This window comes from Caretta caretta, chromosome 10 (assembly GCF_965140235.1).
Source record: "Caretta caretta isolate rCarCar2 chromosome 10, rCarCar1.hap1, whole genome shotgun sequence".
In the NCBI taxonomy this organism is placed as follows: domain Eukaryota; kingdom Metazoa; phylum Chordata; order Testudines; family Cheloniidae; genus Caretta; species Caretta caretta.
Window position 1 is genome coordinate 33,803,130 of NC_134215.1, and position 24,100 is coordinate 33,827,229.

A 24,100-nucleotide genomic window follows, 5' to 3' on the forward strand; every position below is an offset into this window, starting at 1 on the left:
GCTGCTTCCGGGAGCCACGCAGACCTGGCTACTGCAGCCAACCAGACTTTTAGTGGCCCAGTCAGCTGAGCTGACCAGAGCCGCCAGGGTCCCTTTTCGACCGGGCATTCCAGTCGAAAACTGGATGCCTGGCAACCCTACTATCTACCCAGTACTAACAGTAAATCTACAAACTTAGACTCAGGACACATCTACACTGCCCTGCAAGTTCAGACTACCGGGATCAGAATAGCATGGCACACCAACGTGCTGTGCTGTAATAACCCCAGGGAATGCTGCAGATATGAACTAAAAGGTTCTTAGTTCACATTAAGTTAGTCCTCTTCAAACTGGATTACATTAACACAAAGAAGGGACCTTTTAGTTTGTGCCTGAAGCATCCACATGGGGAGTTACTGCGCAACACTTTGCGGTGCACTGCTCTTCACACCCTCTAGTCCAAACTGTTGAGCAGTGTAGACATGCCCTCAGACTTCTGAAACATAGATTGCTTGTTAGCAGTACTTACTAGGAAATTGGATAATCCTTGCTGACATCCTAATGCACAATACAGAAAAATAGTTGGATCCAATACTGTTTGGTCTCTTTGAAAATAATGCCTTAAAATATTTACTGATAATTTTTTAAGAACCATTGTAAATTGAACTTCCTCACTACAGAACTATTCCTGCCAGGTGCTATTTCCTTCTTATCTTTCATTAAAGTCAAAGGGAGCCGAAGGTGCTCAGCACTTTACAGGATGGGCCCTATTAGTCCTTTAAAGAAAGAAAATGTGTAAAGATTTGATTTACAGAACTACCAGTAATAAAGACACATTTGAAGTCAGGGTCACTTAATAAAAACTGATCTAGTTGAGTTTTCTAAATAAAACAATTTAGTTTTTACTCGTAGCTAACAGTATGGTAGCAATGCAATGAACTCCATTTGATATACAGTATTTTACATAAACAAAAATCATGAAAACAGAAGTTACTTAGTAAACTATGAAAAAGCACTGAGATAAAAAAACATCTGATGAAGTGAGCTGTGGCTCACGAAAGCTCATGCTCAAATAAATTGGTTAGTCTCTAAGGTGCCACAAGTACTCCTTTTCTTTTTGAGATAAAAAGAAATTTCAAGACCACACTTCTTTCAAACAGTAAAATGTCACTTCTACTCGTTAGTATCATGAACATATGAAGTTTTAAATAAAAATTTTGGCATAGCAGTCCTTTTGTATGTTTATAACATGAAACAACTTTTGAAAGCACAATTTATTCCTATAGCACACATCTCTCAGTTACGGTGTCATTAAATACAAGTATATACATTTTAATTTGTCAGAACAGCCATAGTACATATCCATATTTACCAAAGTTGTCAACCTCTACTGCCTATTGGTAATTTTCACCCCACCACCTGCTCCTCAAAGCCGCGTGCGCATGCACACACATACACACGCACACAGTTTGTCCTTACAAAAAAAGCAAGAAATCTATTTTCTGCTAGTTCTGCAACCAATTCGGAGACTGCTAATTAACAAGAATCCAGGAATAACTTGGCAAGGGAATTGAGTCTTGTGTATCACATTGCTTTCAACCCTTTTCTTCACACAAGGCCAGATTCTGATACTCTTTATGAATAGCAGCTTTCTCCACAAGGGGCCTTTTTACTTCCTAGGACTACCTGTAGTTTAAGTAACACCACAACATGTATAATGGTATCACTAACTGGCACTTAATTACCCCAGAACAATACCTAAATGAACTAACTTTAACCAAATGTGTACAACTTCAAGCAGATTAGAACACAAGCAAAACACTTGGATTGGTACCAGATATAGCAAATGATAGATTTTCTTTTATTTTGCTGTCACTGCAGGGACTAGGCAACAGTATTTTAGCAAACAAGACAGAGATGACAGTGACACAGGCTACAGAAATTTGTTCCCAAATGAGGCCTCTGCAGGACAACGAAACATCCACAATACAGTATAATTTCCACACAAGATAAACTAGACTAAGGTGAAGACAAGCATGTTGCATATTTCAGTGGTTTTAATGCATATTACTTTTCAAGAATGCATAGGTTTTCCAGAGAGACAAGGTGGGTAAGGTAACATCTTTTACTGGACCAAATTCAGAGTCAAGGTTAAACTTACAAGAAACTCAAACTTACTACTTAATTTTTTTTTTTAGCACTTCATATATCCAAAGCTCTGTACAGACATTAACTAATTGTCTCAAGGCCCTTGTGAAGCAAGTATTGTCATCTCCATCTACAGAAAGGTGAAGTAACTTGCCCAAAGACTATATACAGTGAATCAGTGAAATTCAGGATTAGATCTCAGGATCTTCTGACTCCTAACCTCATACTCAATCTTCCAGGGAACACTGCCTCAAAGCTTTTTAAGTATAGAAATTCACAATTAAGGTAGCTGATGCTTTCATCTTGTCCATTAGAAATGCCAGCCCACTCTCCCTTCCTTGAAGGTAAAATATCAAAAAAAGACCTGCCACATACACTGCTTTTATCAAGCATATCATAAATACACGCTGCTGATACTGTCATAATTTATCACCATCTTAACTTTTTCTGTTTTCATACAAGTGCTGTAATTTTATGATCTGGGTGTACTAAGTTAGCATATGGAGACAAACAAGCTGTGTGTGTAATGGCACTTGGAGAACTGGTTGCCATGAGGAATCACAGGGCCAGACACCATGAGATGCTGAGCTCCATCTGCAAAGTACTGAGCACCCTCACCAACTCCCAGAGTCAAGCCCTTAATGAAGGGTGGGGAATAATTTCTTTCATTATACTTTGTGTCTAGTCAGGTACTCATGAAGATCTCACACACACTGAGTATGACTGAAGAAGGCTGTAAAGTAGTACACATATGGTTAAGATTCAGATATTCTAGATTTTTGGGGTCACTGATATAGTGAAAATTAAGGCTAGATAAGATAGTCTCAGTTTTTATTTTTCTCAGAGTATCATTTATGGGAGCATAGTTTAAGGCGCTTGGCTACTATAACTGTGAATTTCCATACTGTCAAAGGTTTGGGTTTCTTATAAATTTAACCTTAAATCTGAATTTTCTAGATTTTTTAACTTGCATATGGAAAGTAATAAAACCTCAAAGCACTGATACCTGCCTGCAACCTTAACTTCAATTCAACTAAAATTGTTATGTTTTGTGAGGGAATTTTCTTTGACTTTTTTAATAGCCTTCGCACAGGATTGGGAAGCAAGGGGAAAGGGATTTGGGATTTTCTGGTTTTTTTTTTAGGAGAGAGGGTGCAGGCTACCCGTCTGATGTCTGCAGCGGGAGAACAATTTTATTAAGATGATGTTGAAGTAAAAAGAAAACGGTACAGAGTTTAAGCATAGAAGTTTCTGGTTATCAGGGAATAAGGTACAGATTATCAAGGGGTGCGAAATTCGGTTTAGGAACGGGTGGCCTAAGGAATACATAATCTGCAATCTCCCCGATTGGGGGTAAAAGGTTAACGGGTCAAAGTACAGACATTGAGATATGGGGGTATGTTGTTCTAATGCACACTCCTAAAATCCTCAGGAGGGGAATCTGAATGCTGCAGATCTTAACAGATACCCTGGAGTACGGCATTGCTGAGGTAAATGTATCAACCCTTAGCAAGCCTTTTAGGAGGTTTAATATGGGCTCTCATTCCCTGGAAGCTTCAGGAGGCCTATTGGCCACCTCACGACAGGCCTTAGGCTATTAATCGCTCATTATTCCTATCTAAGAGGCTTGTTGGAATCCTAGCCTTCCTCTTAGAAGAGGCTCAATGAGCCATCTATTGACTTCTAGAGCACCAAAGGAGATTCCCCACAATCACTCCCCAGCCAAACCCTGCACTGCCTCTCCTGGCACCAGACCTCTCAAGGTCTCCAAGGGGCAAGGGTTTCTTCCTAAGGATTCGGGTATTCTGAAGAAGAGAAAGTATATGCATGCACGTGTGCATAGGCACATACACAGATGGATAGGGGAGGGGGAATGCAGCAGAGGAGGGACGTGCTCCCGTGCCCGGCATTAGATTAATCCAATTAACTTCAACTGTCTTCTACCTTCCACTTGCAAACTAGGATCAAGAAGAAATTTTTTTAAAAAACATTTACATTCACAAAACACCTTGTCTGATTAACTTCAATTTTGGTGACAGAACTCTCATTTTCATTTGTATGTCTCCAGTGGTGACAACTCATAGGATTTTATATGTGTAATGGCATTTTATCACAGTAACATGACTGAAAAAGTTCCCACTCCAGCTTCCTAGTCATCCAAGGAGATCTCCAGCAAAAATGGGGAAAGAAAGACTTGACTGCTTGAAATTTCTAAATCAGACACATCCAGAGAATATTTTTAAGTTTACAAAAAGCAGTCTCAGCATGTGTTCCAGAAACAGAAAGTAGTTAGTATCAAACTTAACAAGCCCACCATTCCCACTATGGCACTACATACAATTAAAAGAGGCAATATAAAAAAGCAAAATAGGATTGCATTATTAAGAAAATCTTAAACAAACCTGAAGGTCCGGGGGGAAGAGGAGGAGATTGAGAAATGAAATACTGAAGAATAAATAAATCTTATGTCTGTTGTTACAGTTAGCACTACCACGCTAGAGCAGAGTGCTAATATCCTACCTAGGCTTACACCACTTCAACAATATTCCTTTTCTCTCTGTCTGCTATAAACTCATTCCCACAGAAGACCTACTCATGAGGTTAAAGAAACCTTCCTATTACCACATCACCTCACAAACACCCATCTTGCCACTGAGAAGGTCCTGGACATAGGACAAGGGAAGAGAACAAGCAACCACTGGAGACTTCAATTCCTACTACAGAACTCTCTTAGAACTCCTGCTTAAAAATAAATCTCTCTAAAGCAGGACTGAGATACCCCACATATCTGTACAAAGCACTGCTGGTATGCTAAACTGGTATCAGTGCTGTTTCTTTATTCTGTTTTATTCATGTTCTTATGCCCACCTTACACTGTGGTACCCTGCCCCTGCAAAAAAGGTAATGAGGAGATAACACGTTGCAGAAAATACGCATCATAATAGCTCTCAGCACCGCTATTATGAGGGAAAGGGACCATATCCAACACCCAGTGCATACAGGTATGATTTTGTTTTAAAAACCACATACATACACACTTTTATTTATGTTTGCATATCTGTAAAGAGCAAGTAAGAAGATGTGAGATAGTTGCTGATCTATAACAAGAGAAGGGAGAAAAAAAAACTTTATATATTTCATATTTTTGTCATTAAAGTAATTGTTCCATGAACAGGTTAGAGGGGGGCACAAGTGAATGGCTCTGGAGAAAATTTTATTGATTGGTACCATCTTTCATCTCTACATCCTAGTTTCAATCCAAACAACTTTAACTTGAAAACTAGTCCATTTTCAAAATTTAATTAAAAGCGGGTTCTATGCCTACTTGAGTCCCTGCCAAATTTTGTGCTTTAAAATAGTCACATTTCCTCATTTAACCTACTTCTTTTCTCTTTCACTGTTTATGCAAGTCTTTCATATTGCGACAGGTGAAACTGACTACACATGTAGTACTGTCAAAGGCACAACATACATTGAAAAAAAACCAAACGTTTTTCTTCTAATTCTTTTATAATAAGTTTAAGTAAAAAAATCAGAAAAATGTGATATTTAGGTTGATAACATCCCTTTAAAAGCCATTACCATCTAATCTCTGTTTGATAGGCTATGTATAAAATAGGTTAAATCCAACTCCTATATTGAGAGGGGTCCAGCTTAAGTGCCTCCACAAAATTTAACAGTAGCAATATAGCACAGAGAGGCAATGTTTCAGGCAAAAAACTCTTAAGCCATTTTAGGTCAATATTAATACCTTAAACTCTTAAAAGAAAACCACAGACAGCCAGTACAGACCATGAAGCTCTTGTTGAATGTGCCCATAGCAGGATATTCTGGTTAACAAACAGGTTGCTGCTATTGCACTAGCTTCAATTCTGAATGGATTTAATGTGTAACCCTGTGCACAGCACATTTTAGTAATCAAGACTGGAAGGGAGAAAGGCATGAATTAAAGATGCATGGTCACTTTGGGAAGAAAAGATCGCTAGCTCCTAGCCAGACACAAATGAAAATAAAAAATCTTGGCTATCATGGACAAATGATCCTCCAGAGATAACAAAAGGGATTCTAATCAGACTCTTATGATGCAAACGTGTGTGACATACACAACGCACACACACAAACAGAGGGTCACAATTTTTTTTACCATCTCTTCTTTATTACTTTTCCCCCAACCCAATAACATCACTTCTGTCTTATCTAGATGGAGCCTCAATCAATTTGCCCTTGTCCACAACCTCCTAGTCACCACCAGAAACTGTGAAAGGTACTGTAAGAGAGAGAGGAATCTATAGCTGAGTGTAATGAGCAGATTGAAAATAATGCAACAGATGCTTCCTTACTAAACCTACTAACGGCCTTCTCTACTTGTGTGAAGGCAAAATGGAACCTCGAAGCAGACCACAGGACAGCAACTTCAAGGTAGAGCAATAACTGCTCTACACTCCACTTTGGAGGGAGGGATAGCTCAGTGGTTTGAGCATTGGCCTGCTAACCCCAGGGTTGTGAGCTCAATCCTTGAGGGGGCCATTTAGGGATCTGGGGCAAAATTGGGGATTGGTCCTGCTTTGAGCAGGGGGTTGGACTAGATGACCTCCTGAGGTCCCTTCCAATCCTGATATTCTGTGATTCTATAATCTCCTCGGAAGATAACAAATTCACATAAGAGAAGCAGCATCAACTTTCACTGTCATGCACAAGTGTATGAATACCACATTGTGATCAGTGGTTCTGAAGGTAGCAGATAAACCTAATAAGACCAGCAAGGGGATTTAATCTTCATCCATCAAAACAAGGACAACTTTTGAACCATACCTAGCTCAGTACACAGTTTGACAACAATCAAGGAAACAGAGTTGTTTATCCACAACCTTTCCAATAAACTTTACCAGAAAGGCCAGAGTCAACGCAGGTCAGTAATGGGACAGCTTTTCCAATATCTGACTTTTTTAAAAGTATATTCTTGCCTATCCCTCTTTAAATGAAGATTAAAGATTTCAGTATCCTCAGCTGTCAGTTGGGTCAACACTTTTTACCAGCATTAAGTAAAATAAAAAATCCCTGACCCAAACTCTGAGTAAAATAAGAAGCCCCCATTCTGCTTCAGTGCCTCTAACTGTGCCTTCAGAGCCTCCAACCACCTGTGTTACCACTTATTTCTCCCTCTAGCACCCCTTCCATCTACACTTCACATGTCATTACCTGAGCATCACATCTGTAAGGACAAATAACAATGTTCTCACCAAGAAAATGGGTAATATTTTCACCATAACAACTGTCTGCCATATGTGATTTTACTTTGCCACTCTGCTCATCTATTATACCAACTCACTGTCACTCACTCACTCACTCACTCTACTACCCCATTGTTTTGCACTACTCTCCTAACTTCCATATTCACTGGCCTGTCCATGATCCTTCTGACCTTACTTCTCACCTTTGTTACCACCAATAATCAACCTTCTTTCTTTCTCCATCATAGCCCACCCATATTGTTCCCACAAGTTCTGCCCCTTCATGTCCTCCACAAGCTCTTATGTACAATGAAGAAATATAAGAACTGGAAAAATCATGCTTAACCTAAACAATCTCAAATACTTTTTATTTTCTGCTACATTCCACTCCCTCGCTCATTTTATCTATTATCCAATTTCAACTGTAAACTCTGCAGGGCAAAGAATGCATCTGCACCACTCACATGACATTGTAGAAACAGAAAATGCTTGTGATGTATGCACTCACAATGGGGCAGAGTTTTAGATATCAGAAAAGATATATGTTCAAAGACAGATGCAGTTAAATCTACAATACTTCAATCATTTCTACATGAACTCTCAAGCATTCTTTATACAAAAAAAAAAAAATCAAGGCTTTCTATCTAAAATGATCACCAAAGAAAAAGTAAATGTTAGACATCCATATCAACAATGAAAGATATTGGAGAGATCTATTTTTCCTCTGTTAATAGCAAGTTTGTATTTGTTGCATGTACCTGAACTTTTCTTAGAGCCACAAAGATCAGAGCATTTATCAGCTCAGTTAACCACCTTGAGTAGTTTTTTCCAACCCCAAGCTTTAACTCCACAACTGTAACAACTTGCTATCAAACTATACACACTGCTCAGTTTTCTTCTATGAATCCATGTCATTTCCCACCAAAATGCCTATTCAGGTAAATAACTAGCGTTAACTCACTTTTTTTTTTTTTTTTTTTTTTTTTTTACAGTGGTTAAAATCCAACTTTCAGTACCAAAACCTCATAATTTTTATATATAAGCCTGCAAAAATACACATGCCTTATGTATGGCACATGAAGTTAATTAGGAAGATGTCACACTGTATTGAAACAAGAACATTTTGTTGAATAATGAAGACATTTAAGTTTACTTTCTATTATGAGACATTCCCTCAGGGGAGTTCTTAAGGAATTTTGAAGTCAGCAAATATTGCAAGTTCTTTAGAAGTTCTTTCACACCCGTCATCCCTGCTTGAAGTGTCACATTCTGCAGTTTCTGTTATGTTGCTGAGTTCAAGCTTTTACTGGTAAATGTAAAACTTACTCAATTTGCCTAGGTTAGTAAAGCACACGTCAGTTAACAGGAAACCTTGTACATTCTGCCTCATTGAAGATTCATTACAAAATAAAGCACATACCTTTTAACTGGTCTGCTACCACACTCTGGCCAACTCGTTCGATCACCTTTCCATCCTCCATTTCGTAACGGTCATCCAAATATTTGGCAGTAGCTTCCGAAATATGGACCTTGCCAGCCACCCCTAGCTGCTCCATTAGATTGGCCAAGTTGACATCATTGGACCACACATCAAACTTAAACCTCCTCATCCCCAAAATGCCACAAAGGACTGTCCCAGTATGAACTCCAACTCTCATGTTCACCATTTCTGTTTTCTCTTGGCAAAACTGCTCAATGGCTTTAATCATACCCAAACCCATCTCAATGCAGCAATAGGCATGATCCGCTCGGGGCTCTGGGCATCCTGCTACACAATAATAACAGTCTCCCAAAGTACTTATCTTCTCACATTTGGTATCCTCACACAGACGGTCAAAGCGGCCAAACAGATCGTTCAACAGCCCCACCAATGCATGGGCAGATTTGTTTGCACTCATTTTAGTAAAGCCAACAATATCAGCAAACAAAATACTCACTTGTTCAATCTGCTGCATTTTAAAAGGACGGAATATAATGGGGGTTTTCTGTATGGAGGGTTTTTTCTTCCTGTTTTTGGGGCTTGAGGTGGAATGACGTTTGACTGAGTTCTCACTTTCATCATCCCCCTGTTTCATTAAGTCATCAGCTATTATTCTTGGCATCACAGAATGAATCATCCTCTCTTTCAGTGCTTTTTCCACTTCCAAATCTTTTCCATGCATGATTGATTGCCCCACTTTCAAGAATGTGCTCCTTGATCTGACTTCAGACATGATAAATAAATGAATACCAATAGCATGGATACAGATGTGAAGCAAGGCTTTACTCAGCAGTTCCCAGTAAATTACACTGGCTCCAAGGGGTGCAAAGCAGTCTTCATCACTGAAATGATAACCAATGGTTTCAAAAAGGACTGAGTAGGATAGTCCCAGAAACAAGCTTAAATACAAAGGTAAGTGCATTACTGTGTAGAGCAACAAGAGCACTTCAACACACATAGAAAAACTGCCTACTTGAGAAAGGCAAGTGTCCATGGCTCTCACAGGGAGAGTATGATTGGATGTGTCATCACTTCCTGAGATAGGTGTCAAACCTTGGAACTGTGGAGCCAGAGTCAAAATAAAAACGAGGAGGGTGAGAATCAGTGAGGTCCACACATAATGCTGGGCATAGGTCTTAGTGAAAGTGAACAGAAAAAATGCTACACATATTAAGAGGAAGCACAGAGCTGGCACCATGAAGACAATCAGTTTCTCTCTCATGTGGATTCCAAAATATAAACCCCAGAGGAGACAGGCCACACCTATGTAGAAAAGGGCATACCGAAACCTACGCTGGGTCTGCGGGAAGCATCTCTCCATACAGGCCTCTTCCAGATTGTTGGAGTCAAACTTGGGGTTCCACCACTTGGAGGAAGCTCTCTCAAAAAGCTGAGGCAGCTTCTTCTTGCGCAAACCTGCACCACTGCTTCCCCCTCCTCCTGTTGCTCTGCGGGCACCTCCGGACTCCCCAGAGCTGCTACAGCTGGAGGAGATACTGTACTTGCAATGCTTGGAAGAGGAACAACCCTGGTGCTGTTTGGGGTTGATTCTTACCATCACACTGTTACTGTCTCCACTGGAGTCGCAGCTCACCTCAGTGCTGTGGTGATGTAGTAACTGCTCGTGGGGTGGGGAAGCCATGTTGCCAGATTTTCTTAGGCGCTTTAGGAGATGGGTCCTTAGGACTTTAAAAACAATAAATAGAGTGATACTTTAACTTTCTGACTTGGGGCTTTTCCTAGGACAGTTGTTTTTAAATTCTTCGAGAAATCACTGCCTGTTTAAAGAAACCGCCAGGCAGGTCCACAAGTTTCAGTTACTCATCCTTCAAACAGGGCCAGACAAACAGGAGACTGGGACCTAGACAGGCCCACATATTCTAATGTAAGGCTGTTGTAGATATGTCCAGCTGCCAGTCCACAAACTGGGGGCGATTTGTTCCAAGTTAGCTGCAGTTTTGCTGTCACTCCCCAGGTCCTTTCCAATAAGTGCAGCTCACTGTCGGGAGAGTGACAAGCAGCCCCCTTCGGGAAAGGGCCTCTTCCCCATCTTTTTTGCTGCTCACAGCAAAGGAAGAGGAAAAGCCCCGTGCCTCCCGAGGCCAGGCGTGCTAGCAGCGTGTGGCTCTCAGCGCGGCCGCACCATCCCCACTCCTGACGCTGACGCGGAGGAACAAGCCCGACTTGGCCCTGTCTGGCTCCCGCCCGCAGCCCGCCCTGCTCCGGCAGAGCCGAGGCGGTCCAGCGCTTGGTGCCGGGTTAGTTTCCTCGTCCCCAAAGTTCCCCCCGCGCTGGCAGCCTCGGGACGCCCAGGAGGCGCAGCCGCCACGCTGTGGTGCGGCAGCCGCCGGCCTGTGCTGCTCCCTGCCGCCCCCAGGGGCTGGCGCGGCCGTTCGCACTCGCCGGGGTGGGGGCTCCACTCCGACCGGTGGGGCCTTCGGCCTCGGAGCCGCCCCGCTCTCTCCTGACGGGCTCCCGGCGCGCAGGGACCGGCCGGGGGAAGGGGGGTCGGCCCCCGCAGTCCCGCTTCGGAGCGGCAGCCCCCTCAGCCACCGGCCGCCCGGCTCCACCAAGGCCAGGCGCAGGCGCCGCCGGCCGGGCTCACCACTTGGGGCGGCCGCCGCCTCCGCTCGTGTCCCTGGCGGCCCCGGCTCCCTGCTGGCGAGTTAATTCAATTACCCTCCCGGCGGGGAGGCGCCGTGGGCAAGGAGCTCCTCCAGGCGGCGCCGGGACCGGGGCTGCCGGCTCAGGCGCGGCCGAGGGAGCGCGGGTCCAAAGGGGTGCGGGTCGCCGCCGCCGCCACCGTCTTCTGCCGCGGGCTGTCACTGAACGGGCTGAGGGCTCGCGCGGCGGCGCTCGTGCCCGTGCCACCCTCCCCCATGGCTAGAAGGCGGGCGGGCGCGCGCCCCAAAGACGGAGCAAGGGGGGGCGAGCCCGGTCAGCGGGCGGTGCTGGCGCTAGTGCACGCGCCCGCCCCCAACCCGGGTCTCGCGCACCGCCGCCCTCGCCATCCGGGGCAGGGGCCGCTGGGCCCGGGCGGCGCCCCCAGGCTGGGGCGGAGGGAGCCAGGCTGGATGCCTGCCTCTCCTGGCGAAGCGCTTAGGCTGCGGCCCCCGGCCCAGACCCTCCACCCCCTGTGCGCACAGCCTGCCGCAAACGAGGGGCGCCCTAGCCTCGCGGGTCCCGCCGGCCCTGCGGAGAGACTGGGCGAACTCCCGCCCGCTCAGTCCCACCGTGTCCGGCGGGGCGCGCGGAGCTCGGGTGAACGCACTGGGGTCCCACCCGTGCCAGGGAGAGGCGCTTGGTCCTGCACAGCCCGGATGGTGAGGATAGGCCAGGAGGAAGAAATTCGGTTTGACCCTCAGATTCTAGGCTGTGTGCGCTGGGCAGTTAGAAAGCCATTTCCTTGGAAAGGAAGTGTGTTTGGTATAGTACCAGTCACAGACCCTCCACCGGGAAATCCAGGCTGCTATTTTTAGAGAGTAACATATTGCTATAGAATCAATCTCTGAGGCACAGACCCGAGTTCTCTTCTTGGTTTAAACTTGCTGTGTGATCTTAAGCTAGTCATCTCCCTGGCCCGGATCCACAGATGTGGCTAGGCTAGGCTCCTAACTTTCAGTAATTTCAATGGAAATTATGAGTCTAAATGCCTTTCTGGAGCTGTGTTTCAGTTTCTTTGTCATTAAAATTGATACAATAAAATGCTCACCTACCTTCACAAGAGCATGGTGAGATTAATTAATTAATGTTTGTAAAGCTCCTCTTCCTAAAATGGTGACTGTTACACCATTGCAAAGTATTGCTATTTTATTTATTATGGGGGCATTCTGCAGCCTGAGTTCCCTTTTCTGTTACTCGGGCTACAACCACAAATCCTCATGCCACCTTATATACATATCTCAGTACTCCTAGCGGATTTTCTCCCACTAAAGAGAAAATAGTTGTCTTAGAACTAATAATTTATTCAACAAGAGAAAATAGATTTTATTTTTCTATTTTTAAAAATGGTCAGGCAGAAATTCACTCTTAGAACAGTCAGAGATAATAACCAGGATCTCACTCATTTTTTTAGGTGGGTTTCTCTGTCATTTTTCTTGCCTTAACCATGTTTTCCCTGTCATGTTTTCTGTTGTTTTTCTTTCTTTCTTTTTTTTTTCTCCTCTCTCTTCAGTGGAGGCTAGTGAAATATGAAAATGGGAAGGAAAATTTGATGCACAAAGGCAGCTCAGCAGACAAAGATATATCTGACTCAAATCAGACCAGGCAAAGCCTCCTCTAAATCCTCCACCAACTCTTTTCCTTTCATTCACTTTCATGTCTATGACACTACTCCCCTCTCACCCTTTACCCTGATTCCTTCTAATGATCTGTTCCCTTTCTCTTTTCAAAGGGACCCTGCCCCACTTTTTTCACAACCCCCATTTTCACTGTCTAGCTGCTCAGATTCCTACAGCTATGGAATTTTCTAGTACCAAGATTCCATCCCTTCTACTACTAATGGGACACCGCTGAAAATAATGATCCTATCCTGTTAATCATAGCTGGAACCCCAAGTCATCATACTATGTTATATAAATAACTACTTTATTAGCTGTATTTGTACCTGAACTTGTTTCACTCTCAATAGAATTTACTACCTTACAGATAATTTTTTGACAGGGAAAGAGATTGTATTTGCATAATTAAATGAAGTGTACAACAGCAAACAATTTCACTTTTCCATTTCCTCAGCACAGTGAGAGAATTAACTAGAAATTAACTTTTTTCATTTGCCCTTTCCCTTTCTTCAGCTCTTTAGAATGTAACTGACAGTGTCCTCCTCACACACACTCTACCATGAATTCTGTTATCTCTTCCTTCCTGATGGTTCACATTTTTCCCTCCCCACTGGCTTCTCTGCTGTTGTCACTGCATTTTCTTCATTTTTTTCCTTTTCTTTCCAACTGTCCATTTTCCATCTGCTAGTCCCAACTATCACTCTCAAATCTCACTCCCAAAATGCCCAGCCCCACCTGCCATTCCCAACTGTCACTTCCAACCATCCTACTGTCATGCCTAACTTCTCAGTTCCCATTTCCCGCTCTCAAGCTGCCCAGTTCCTAACTGTTGTTCCCATATATCTAACATTCACAACTGTCATTTGCAGCTGCCTAGCATCCATCTGTTCCTCACAGTTGTCAATTTCCTACTGACCATTCCCCAGCTGTCCCCTTCCCAAATGGCCAATTCCATCTGTCAATGGAACCTCCTTGTCCCAATATTCTGTCCCTGTTGCTGTTACAAGGATATCAAACAAAACATTCTCCTCATTGTTTGAGTAGCAAAGAATCGCTCTCCATGTGCGTTAATTATAATGAAGTCTTTGAAGATGAAGACAGTGAGTTTTATCTATTTCCTTTTAACTTGTTTAGCAATTGTGCAATAAAAGGATGTCACAATACTAAAATACAGTTTGCTAAAAAAAACTGCCCTTTCTGAGGCACTTATATACCATGACAGTCCACAATGAGCAATTAAGATGAAATGATTATTACTATTATAACTGGCCCTATTATTATAGATAATAGCTTCCGTGATCAATGTCTTATGATGAAGACTGGGAGTATCACTCTTATATAAGCCAAGTTATCAAGAAAGAAATCCCTCAGCTCAGGATGCAAGGGAACAATGTGGCTTTCAGAGTTTAACTGTTAATTGGTATATTTACTCAAACCCATGTGCTACCTTTAGAATTGTTTGTGTTCACATCTTTACCTCACACATGAAGGTAAATACCATTTATCATGGAACTCTCAAGCCATGGAGAAATCATGAAATTAAAAGCTAATGCAGAAACTTGGGGTAAAGCTCCCCCCCCCCCCAGAAAAGGTTCAGAAACTAGTGACATAGGGGTTTAAATATAAAATGTCTAATTTCCTACAGGATCTGATGGAAAACAGCTCCATTGGATGGGAATAGAAACTGAATTATTTTAAAAATAATATAAGATTTACGTTGGAGAGATTAGGCGATTAGAACTTTGGGATGGAAGACATCCTGAAATTGAAACACTTTGTTAGTGGCAAGGGGCTATGCTTTGGGAGGGGTTCACATTTTGTGATAACTTTTCCAGTCTGCCCTGTAGATCCTTATTTAATTGCCAAATAGCTACTTTCAACCAAACATGGTGGGACAACTCAGCCAAGTTCAGGTATAGTTGTGGCAGCTTGGGAGAAAAGGGGGGAAAGGAAGGTGATTTTGATGGGGCCAGAATTTCATACACTTTCTTTAGTTCATTGATAAAGCCCTGGTCTACACTAGGACTTTAGGTCGAATTTAGCAGCGTTAAATCGATGTAAACCTGCACCCGTCCACATGATGAAGCCCTTTATTTCGACTTAAAGGGCTCTTAAAATCGATTTCCTTACTCCACCCCTGACAAGTGGATTAGCGCTTAAATCGGCCTTGCCGGGTTGAATTTGGGGTATTGTGGACACAATTTGAAGGTATTGGCCTCCGGGAGCTATCCCAGAGTGCTCCATTGTGACCGCTCTGGACAGCACTCTCAACTCAGATGCACTGGCCAGGTAGACAGGAAAAGAACCGCGAACTTTTTAATCTCATTTCCTGTTTGGCCAGCGTGGCAAGCTGCAGGTGACCATGCAGAGTTCATCAGCAGAGGTGACCATGAGGGAGTCCCAGAATCGCAAAAGAGTTCCAGCATGGACTGAACAGGAGGTACGGGATCTGATCGCTGTATGGGGAGAGGAATCCGTGCTATCAGAACTCCGTTCCAGTTTTCGAAATGCCAAAACCTTTGTCAAAATCTCCCAGGGCATGAAGGACAGAGGACATAACAGGGACCCGAAGCAGTGCCGCGTGAAACTTAAGGAGCTGAGGCAAGCCTACCAGAAAACTGGAGAGGCGAACGGCCGCTCCGGGTCAGAGCCCCAAACATGCCGCTTCTATGATGAGCTGCATGCCATTTTAGGGGGTTCAGCCACCACTACCCCAGCCATGTTGTTTGACTCCTTCAATGGAGATGGAGGCAACACGGAAGCAGGTTTTGGGGACGAAGAAGATGATGATGATGATGATGAGGTTGTAGATAGCTCACAGCAAGCAAGCGGAGAAACCGGTTTTCCCGACAGCCAGGAACTGTTTCTCACCCTGGACCTGGAGCCAGTACCCCCCGAACCCACCCAAGGCTGCTTCCTGGACCCGACAGGCGGAGAAGGGACCTCCGGTGAGTGTACCTTTTAAAATACTATACATGGTTTAAAAGCAAGCATGTGAAAGGATTACTTTGCCCTGGCATTCGCGGCTCTCCTGGATGTACTCCCAAAGCCTTTGCAAAAGGTTTCTGGGGAGGGCGGCCTTATTGCGTCCTCCACGGTAGGACACTTTACCACTCCAGGCCAGTAACACGTACTCGGGAATCATTGTACAACAAAGCATTGCAGTGTATGTTTGCTGGCGTTCAAACAACATCCGTTCTTTATCTCTCTGTGTTATCCTCAGGAGAGTGAGATATCATTCATGATCACCTGGTTGAAATAGGGTGCTTTTCTTCAGGGGACACTCAGAGGAGCCCGTTCCTGCTGGGCTGCTTACCTGTGGCTGAACAGAAATGTTCCCCGCTGTTAGCCACGGGGAGGGGGTAGCCACGCGGTAGGGGGAGGCAAAATGCGACCTTGTAACAAAAGCACATGTGCTATGTATGTAATGTTAACAGCAAGGTTTACCCTGAAAGACTGTAGCCACTGTTTTATAAAATGTGTCTTTAAATACCGCTGTCCCTTTTTTTTTTCCTCCACCAGCTGCATATGTTTCAATGATCACAGGATCTTCCCCTTCCCAGAGGCTAGTGAAGATTAGAAAGAAAAAACAACGCACTCGTGATGAAATGTTCTCTGAGCTCATGCTGTCCTCCCACACTGACAGAGCACAGACGAATGCGTGGAGGCAAATAATGTCAGAGTGCAGGAAAGCACAAAATGACCGGGAGGAGAGGTGGCGGGCTGAAGAGAGTAAGTGGTGGGCTGAAGAGAGGGCTGAAGCTCAAATGTGGCGGCAGCGTGATGAGAGGAGGCAGGATTCAATGCTGAGGCTGCTGGAGGACCAAACCAGTATGCTCCAGTGTATGGTTGAGCTGCAGCAAAGGCAGCTGGAGCACAGACTGCCACTACAGCCCCTGTGTAACCAACCGCCCTCCTCCCCAAGTTCCATAGCCTCCACACCCAGACACCCAAGAACGCGGTGGGGGGGCCACCGGCCAACCAGCCACTCTGCCACAGAGGATTGCCCAATAAAAAAGAAGGCTGGTATTCAATAAATTTTAAAGTTGTGAACTTTTAAAGTGCTGTGTGGCATTTTCCTTCCCTCCTTCACCACCCCTCCTGGGCTACCTTGGTAGTCATCCCCCTATTTGTGTGATGAATGAATAAAGAATGCATGAACGTGAAGCAACAATGACTTTATTGCCTCTACAAGCAATGATTAAAGGGAGGAGGGGCGGGTGGTTAGCTTACAGGGAAGTAGAGTGAACCAAGGGGCGGGGGATTTCCATCAAGGAGAAACAAAGAGAACTTTCACACCGTAGCCTGGCCAGTCATGAAACTGGTTTTCAAAGCTTCTCTGATGCGTACCGTGCCCTCCTGTGCTCTTCTAACTGCCCTGGTGTCTGGCTGCGCGTAACCAGCAGCGAGGCGATTTGCCTCGACCTCCCACCCTGCCATAAATGTCTCCCCCTTACTCTCACAGATATTGTGGAGCACACAGCAAGCAGTAATAACAGTGGGAATATTGGTTTCGCTGAGGTCTAAGCGAGTCAGTAAACTGCACCAGCGCGCCTTTAAACGTCCAAATGCACATTCTACCACCATTCTGCACTTGCTCAGCCTGTAGTTGAACAGCTCCTGAGTACTGTCCAGGCTGCCTGTGTACGGCTTCATGAGCCATGGCATTAAGGGGTAGGCTGGGTCCCCAAGGATACATATAGGCATTTCAACATCCCCACCAGTTATTTTCTGGTCTGGGAATAAAGTCCCTTCCTGCAGCTTTTGAAACAGACCAGAGTTCCTGAAGATGCTAGCGTCATGTACCTTTCCCGGCCATCCCACGTTGATGTTGGTGAAACGTCCCTGTTGATCCACCAGAGCTTGCAGCACTATTGAAAAGTACCCCTTGCGGTTTATGTACTCGCCGGCTTGGTGCTCCAGTGCCAAGATAGGGATCTGGGTTCCGTCTATGGCCCCACCACAGTTAGGGAATCCCATTGCAGCAAAGCCATCCACTATGACCTGCACATTTCCCAGGGTCACTACCCTTGATATCAGCAGATCTTTGATTGCGTGGGCTACTTGCATCACAGCAGCTCCAACAGTAGATTTGCCCACTCCAAATTGATTCCCAACTGACCGGTAGCTGTCTGGCGTTGCAAGCTTCCACAGGGCTATCGCCACTCGCTTCTCAACTGTGAGGGCTGCTCTCATCTTGGTATTCATGCGCTTCAGGGCAGGGGACAGCAAGTCACAAAGTTCCATGAAAGTGCCCCTACGCATGCGAAAGTTTCGCAGCCACTGGGAATCGTCCCAGACCTGCAACACTATGCGGTCCCACCAGTCTGTGCTTGTTTCCCGAGCCCAGAATCAGCGTTCCACAGCATGAACCTGCCCCATTAGCACCATGATGCATGCATTGGCAGGGCCCATGCTTTCAGAGAAATCTGTGTTCATGTCCTGATCACTCACGTGACCGCGCTGACGTCGCCTCCTCGCCCGGTATCGCTTTGCCAGGTTCTGGTGCTGCATATACTGTTATATGCGTGTGGTGTTTAATGTGCTCCTAATTGCCAAAGTGAGCTGAGCGGCCTCCATGCTTGCCTTGGTATGGCGTCCGCACAGAAAAAAGGCGCGGAACGATTGTCTGCCGTTGCTCTGACGGAGGGAGGGGAGACTGACAACATGGCTTACAGGGTTGGCTTCAGGGAGCTAAAATCAACAAAGGGGGTGGCTTTACATCAAGGAGTATTTCAGGCAGGACTTCACAGAGGATTCCAATAAGAAATGGTGCACCTAAGCTATTGTTCTTATTGGAACAATGAGGTTAGTCTGGCCTCTGATTGATACATGGCTAGATTTACCTTGCTGCACCTTCTTTGTGAGTGACTGCAGTATGACCTAGAGGAATGAGTCCCCTAGACAGGGGAGGGGGGGAAGCAAATGAGTACAAAACAAATCTGGTCTATTTCTTGTTTTGATCCACTCCATCTATCTTTTACATCTTTGGCTGGCAGCAGATGGTGCAGAAGGACTGCAAGCCATCCACATCTCATGGCTGCTCGGCAGAAGACGGTGCAATACGACTGCTAGCCATCCTCATCTCTTGCCTGCCCGGCAGAAGATGGTACAGTACGACTGCTAGCAATCCGTATTGCCTGCCTGCTCACCATAAGATGGTTCAATAGGACTGACTGCAGGACTAAAGAGAATGACCTGGTCAAGTCACTCCAAACTTAGTCCCTGCACCCATGTCTGTCCAGGCGCTCCCGGCCGACGCGGCCAGGAGCAGCTCGGACATGACGATGATGGCTACCAGTCATATTGCACCAGACTGCTGTGTAGCAATGCAGTACCGCGTCTTCCAGCACCCAGGAGACATAGGGTGACGGTTACCTGAGCGGGCTCCATGCTTGCCGTGGTATGGCGTCTGCACAGGTAACTCAGGAAAAAAGGCGCGAAACGATTGTCTGCCCTTGCTTTCACGGAGGGAGGGAGGGAGGGAGGGAACGGGGGCCTGACGATATGTACCCAGAACCACCCGCGACAATGTTTTAGCCCCATCAGGCATTGGGATCTCAACCCAGAATTCCAATGGGCAGCGGAGACTGCGGGAACTGTGGGATAGCCACCCACAGTGCAACACTCCGGAAGTCGACGCTAGCCTCGGTACTGTGGAAGCACTCCACCGAGTTACTGCACTTAATGCACTTAGAGCACTTTCTGTGGGGACACACACACTCGAATATATAAAACCGATTTCTAAAAAAACGACTTCTATAAATTTGACCTGATTTCGTAGTGTAGACATACCCTAAGAAACAGTTGGTGATAAATAAAATGCTGGTCATTCCTGATGTAGTAAAGGATGAAGACTCTGATTTTGATTTTGTGTGTATTACTTAAAACTTGTTTGGATGACACTGTTGGACTAATCATGGTGCAGTTATCTACAGCTGGGTATTCAGTGCCCCTTGAACCAAAGGGACCTAGAAAGGAGGCAGTGTGCCCTTACTGGCTGAATCCAGCCATAAGTGTAGGAGGTCTCCCAGCCCATATCTAGAACAGAGAGCTTTTCTGTCTTCTGTGTGAGTCCTGGGCTGGGGGTTAGGATGGGACTTGTTTTAGTTTACCAAGTATCCACCAAAGTGCCTGGGTGAGCTGATTACATTCTTCAGTTGTGCTGCAGTGACGTCACAAAGGTTAAATTGTACTCAGTGACCTTAATTTTTCATAGAGATGATATTCTGAGACAGGTCTGGATTTCCTGTCCACCATGACAACCACCGAATTTTCCCAGGTAGTTGTAGACTCAAGCCCTAAAATACAACTGCATTTTCTCCAATCCCTCAGACAGAGACAAACACCTACAAGATCTTTATCAAGCATTCTTAAAACTACAATACCCACCTGGGGAAGTGAGGAAACAGATTGACAGAGCGAGACGGGTACCCAGAAGTCGCCTACTACAGGACAGGCGCAACAAGGAAAATAACAGAAAACCACTGGCCATCACTTCCAGCCCCCAGCTAAAGCCTCTCCAGCACATCATCAACGATCTACAATCTATCCTGGAAAACGATCCCTCACTCTCACAGACCTTGGGAGGCAGGCCAGTCCTCGCTTACAGACAGCCCCCCAACCTGACACACCACACCACAGAAACACTAACCCAGGAACCAATCCCTGTAACAAACCACGTTGCCTACTCTGTCCCCATATCTACTCTAGCGACACCATCACAGGATCCAACCCCATCAGCCAGACCATCAGGGTCTCATTCACCTGCACATCTACTAATGTGATATATGCCATCATGTGCCAGCAGTGTCCCTCTGCCATGTACATTGGCCAAACTGGACAGTCTCTACGTAAAAGAATAAATGGACACAAATCAGACATCAGGAATGATAATGTACAAAAGCCAGTAGGAGAACACTTCAATCTCCCTGGACATTCAATGACAGATTTAAAAGTAGCCATCCTTCAACAAAAAAAACTTCAAAAACAGTCTTCAAAGAGAAACTTCAGAGCTACAATTCATTTGCAAATTTAACACCATTAATTTGGGCTTGAATAGGGACTGGGAGTGGCTGGCTCACTACAAAAGCCATTTTCCCTCTCTTGGTATTGACACCTCATCAATTATTGGGAGTGGACCACATCCACCATGACTGAATTGGCCTTGTCAACATTGGTTCTCCACTTGTAAGGTAACTCCCTTCTCTTCATGTGCCTGTATATTTATGCCTGTATCTGCAATTTTCACTCCATGCATCTGAAGAAGTGGGTTTTTTACCCACAAAAGCTTATACCCAAATAAATCTGTTAGTCTTTAAGGTGCCACCGGACTCCTCGTTGTTTTTGCAGAGTATTGGACGCTATACCTGTATCAGGGACCAACTATTACCTCCTGAGCTAGGGCACATCTGTCCTGTTGGGACAAGAGATTTGTGTTGATCTGTCCTCGGAGGCTAATGCAACCGGAGGATTTTCAGAGGGCTTTCAGAGAGAACGTTGTTCCGATAAAGCCCGTTTTCTTGAGATTTTGGTAATATTATTCTATTGATCTCCATCAGTACGGTAGTCCCGAGGCTTCCTGTTCCCCAGCCTTGCCACACTAGTTTAAAGATGACCTGCCGCAAACGAAATGAGACTGAAGACCCTCATTTGTTCTGAAATACCCCAAATCTGTTGACCTTATTAGCATACTAAAAAGTTCATCTGTTTGTTTTGGCTTTTGGGGAAGGCTCTTGGGTATGAATGGTATGATATATGTTTTGCTGATTTGAATTACTAGTTGGTTAAAATAATTTAATTTTTATAGGTTCAGAGATTCTAAGGCCAGAAGGGACCATTGTAATCATCTATTCTGACCTTCTCTCTAACACGAGCCATACAGCACTTTCCCAGAATAAATCCCTAGAGCATGTATTTTAGAAAAATATCCAATATTGATTTAAAAATTTCCAGTGCCGGAGAATCCACCACGACTCTTGGGAAATTGTTCCAAAGGTTAATTACTCTCACTATTAAAAATATATCCCATATTTTCAGTCTGAAATTGTCTAGCTTCAACTTTCTGCCATTAAATCCTTTTATACCTTTCTGTGCTAGATTGAAGAGTCTGTAATCAAATATTTGTTTCTCCATGTAGGTACTTATAAATTGTGATCGTCACTGCTTAACCTTTTATTTGTTAAGCTAAATAGATGGAGCTCCTTTCATGTTTCATATAGGGCAGGTTTTCTAATCCTTTAATCATTCTCGTGGCTCTTCCCTGAACCCTCTCCAATTTATCAACATCCTCGTTGACTTTTGGGCACCACATTTAGACACAGTATTCCAGCAGTAGTTGCACCAATAACAAACAGAGGTAAAATAACACCTCTGCTCCTATTTAAGATTCTACTGTTTCTGCCTCCAAGGATCACAACCCTTTTGGCCACAGCATCATCCTGGGAACTCATGTTCAGCTGATTATCCACCAGGACTCCCAAGTCTTTTTCAGAGTCACTGCTTCCCAGGATAGAGTCACACATCTTGTAAGTATAGGAAAAAAGAATGTAGACCAGATATATACATTTACATGTAGTCATTTAAAAACACATATTGTTTGATTGGGCCACGCTTACCAAGCAATCCAGATCACACTACCAGTGACCTGTCCTATTCATTATTTACTACTCCCCCGATTTTAGTCTGCAAACTTTATTGCTGATGATTTTATGTTGTTTTCTTCTAGGCCTTTGAAAAAAGGTTAAATAGTGTAAGGCCAAGAACTAATCTCTGTGGAACCTTACTGGAAACATACCCACGCAATGATGAATCTCTGTTTACAGTTACACTTTGAGACCTATCAGGTTGCCAGCTTTTAATTCATTTAATGTGTGCCATATTAATTTTATATTGTTCTAATTTTTTAATCAGAATGTTGTGTGGTACCAAGTCAAACACCTTACAGAAGTCCAAATATATTATACCAACATTACCTTTAATCAAGCAAACTTGTGATCTCATAAATGTCAAGTCAGTTTGACAGGATCAATATTCCATGTTGGTGTGATGCTTCCTGAGGTTGCCCAGGGGTCACCTCGCTACCATCTGCCCTTAACATAAGGAAGACTTGCATAGGCGTGCGCAGCACATTTCATTAGGGTGTGCACCCAGGGATTTTATTTTTTTTTAAAGGCGAACATTTATTGAATACTCAATCATAAAGGACATTATTTTTATTCATCAAACAAACTAAAGAAACTAAAACTTAACTAAACTTAATTCTTTTTTAAATTAACTCAACTTTACTTAAAAAATACAAACTTAAAAAATGACACACAAAATACCAATTTTTTGCTGTAGTGATAACCAGGTTTATACAAAGATACAGTCAATTTTCATGGTCTTTATCTTTAACCAGATAATGAGCTAACCCAAATTGACCAAAACAGATTAAGGTTTCTTCATCTTCCTGTCCTAGGGAATGAGACATTGCTCACCAGGTGTTATGGACCTAAATTCCTCAATCACATCATTGTAATTAACTGACGAAGCCAATTCTTGTTCAATGTACAAAATCATGAGTGAGTCAAGGCACTGTTGGGACATTGTACTTCTTAGTTTGTTTTTTACGTGTGCTAGTTTCGAAAAGGCTCTTTCACATGAACTGCTTGTAACAGGTAAGACCGCAAAGCATTGAATAGATTTGTAAAAGGCCTGGAACATGGAAGACCAATCTGATTCCTTTAGCCAATCAAGCCATTCTCTGGTGGTGTTCGTAGTGCTACCTTTAGGAATAGATCCATCATAACCCCAAAGCAATCTGACTTCAGTTTCCAACTTATCCAGGGACACTTTAAATTTGTTGGCAATGATTCTCGTATCGTCCCTGCCAATGTCTAAGCTCAGCAGTTTTCCCATTGCAGTCACAATTTTACAAGTCTCCTGTTCAAATCGCTGGTCAGTGCCAGTAATCATTGAGTCTAGGAGTGGGTAAAATGAAG

General features: G+C 44.1%; 2 protein-coding genes across 3 annotated transcripts in view; one reads left to right on the forward strand and one right to left on the reverse strand.

Moving 5' to 3' along the window:
* The window catches only part of ADCY9 (adenylate cyclase 9), a 189,905-nt gene extending 177,735 nt beyond the window's left edge, over positions 1–12,170 (reverse strand). Inside the window, exon 1 of one of the 2 annotated variants that reach the window (XM_048866624.2) lies at positions 8,779–12,170. In XM_048866624.2, coding sequence (XP_048722581.1) covers positions 8,779–10,480 — 1,702 coding nt within the window. In that variant the 5' untranslated portion in view covers positions 10,481–12,170. The remainder of the gene's footprint in view (positions 1–8,778) is intronic. The other variant, XM_048866625.2, reaches the window with a different exon arrangement.
* A 3,142-nt stretch (positions 12,171–15,312) lies between these two features.
* LOC125643637 (uncharacterized) lies at positions 15,313–17,199 on the forward strand. The gene is made up of 2 exons (XM_048866627.2): positions 15,313–16,066; positions 16,641–17,199. The coding sequence occupies exons 1-2, from the start codon at positions 15,481–15,483 to the stop codon at positions 17,153–17,155; spliced, it is 1,101 nt and encodes a 366-aa protein (XP_048722584.2). The 5' UTR covers positions 15,313–15,480; the 3' UTR covers positions 17,156–17,199.
* Positions 17,200–24,100: the final 6,901 nt, after the last annotated feature.

What these genes read in the sequence shown, in the direction of transcription:
- LOC125643637 (XM_048866627.2), top strand. Translation starts at nt 15,481, where the DNA reads ATGCAGAGTTCATCAGCAGAGGTGACCATGAGGGAGTCCCAGAATCGC. An exon ending in AGGCGGAGAAGGGACCTCCG is followed by an intron (nt 16,067 to 16,640) that starts GTGAGTGTACCT and finishes TTCCTCCACCAG; the next exon opens with CTGCATATGTTTCAATGATC.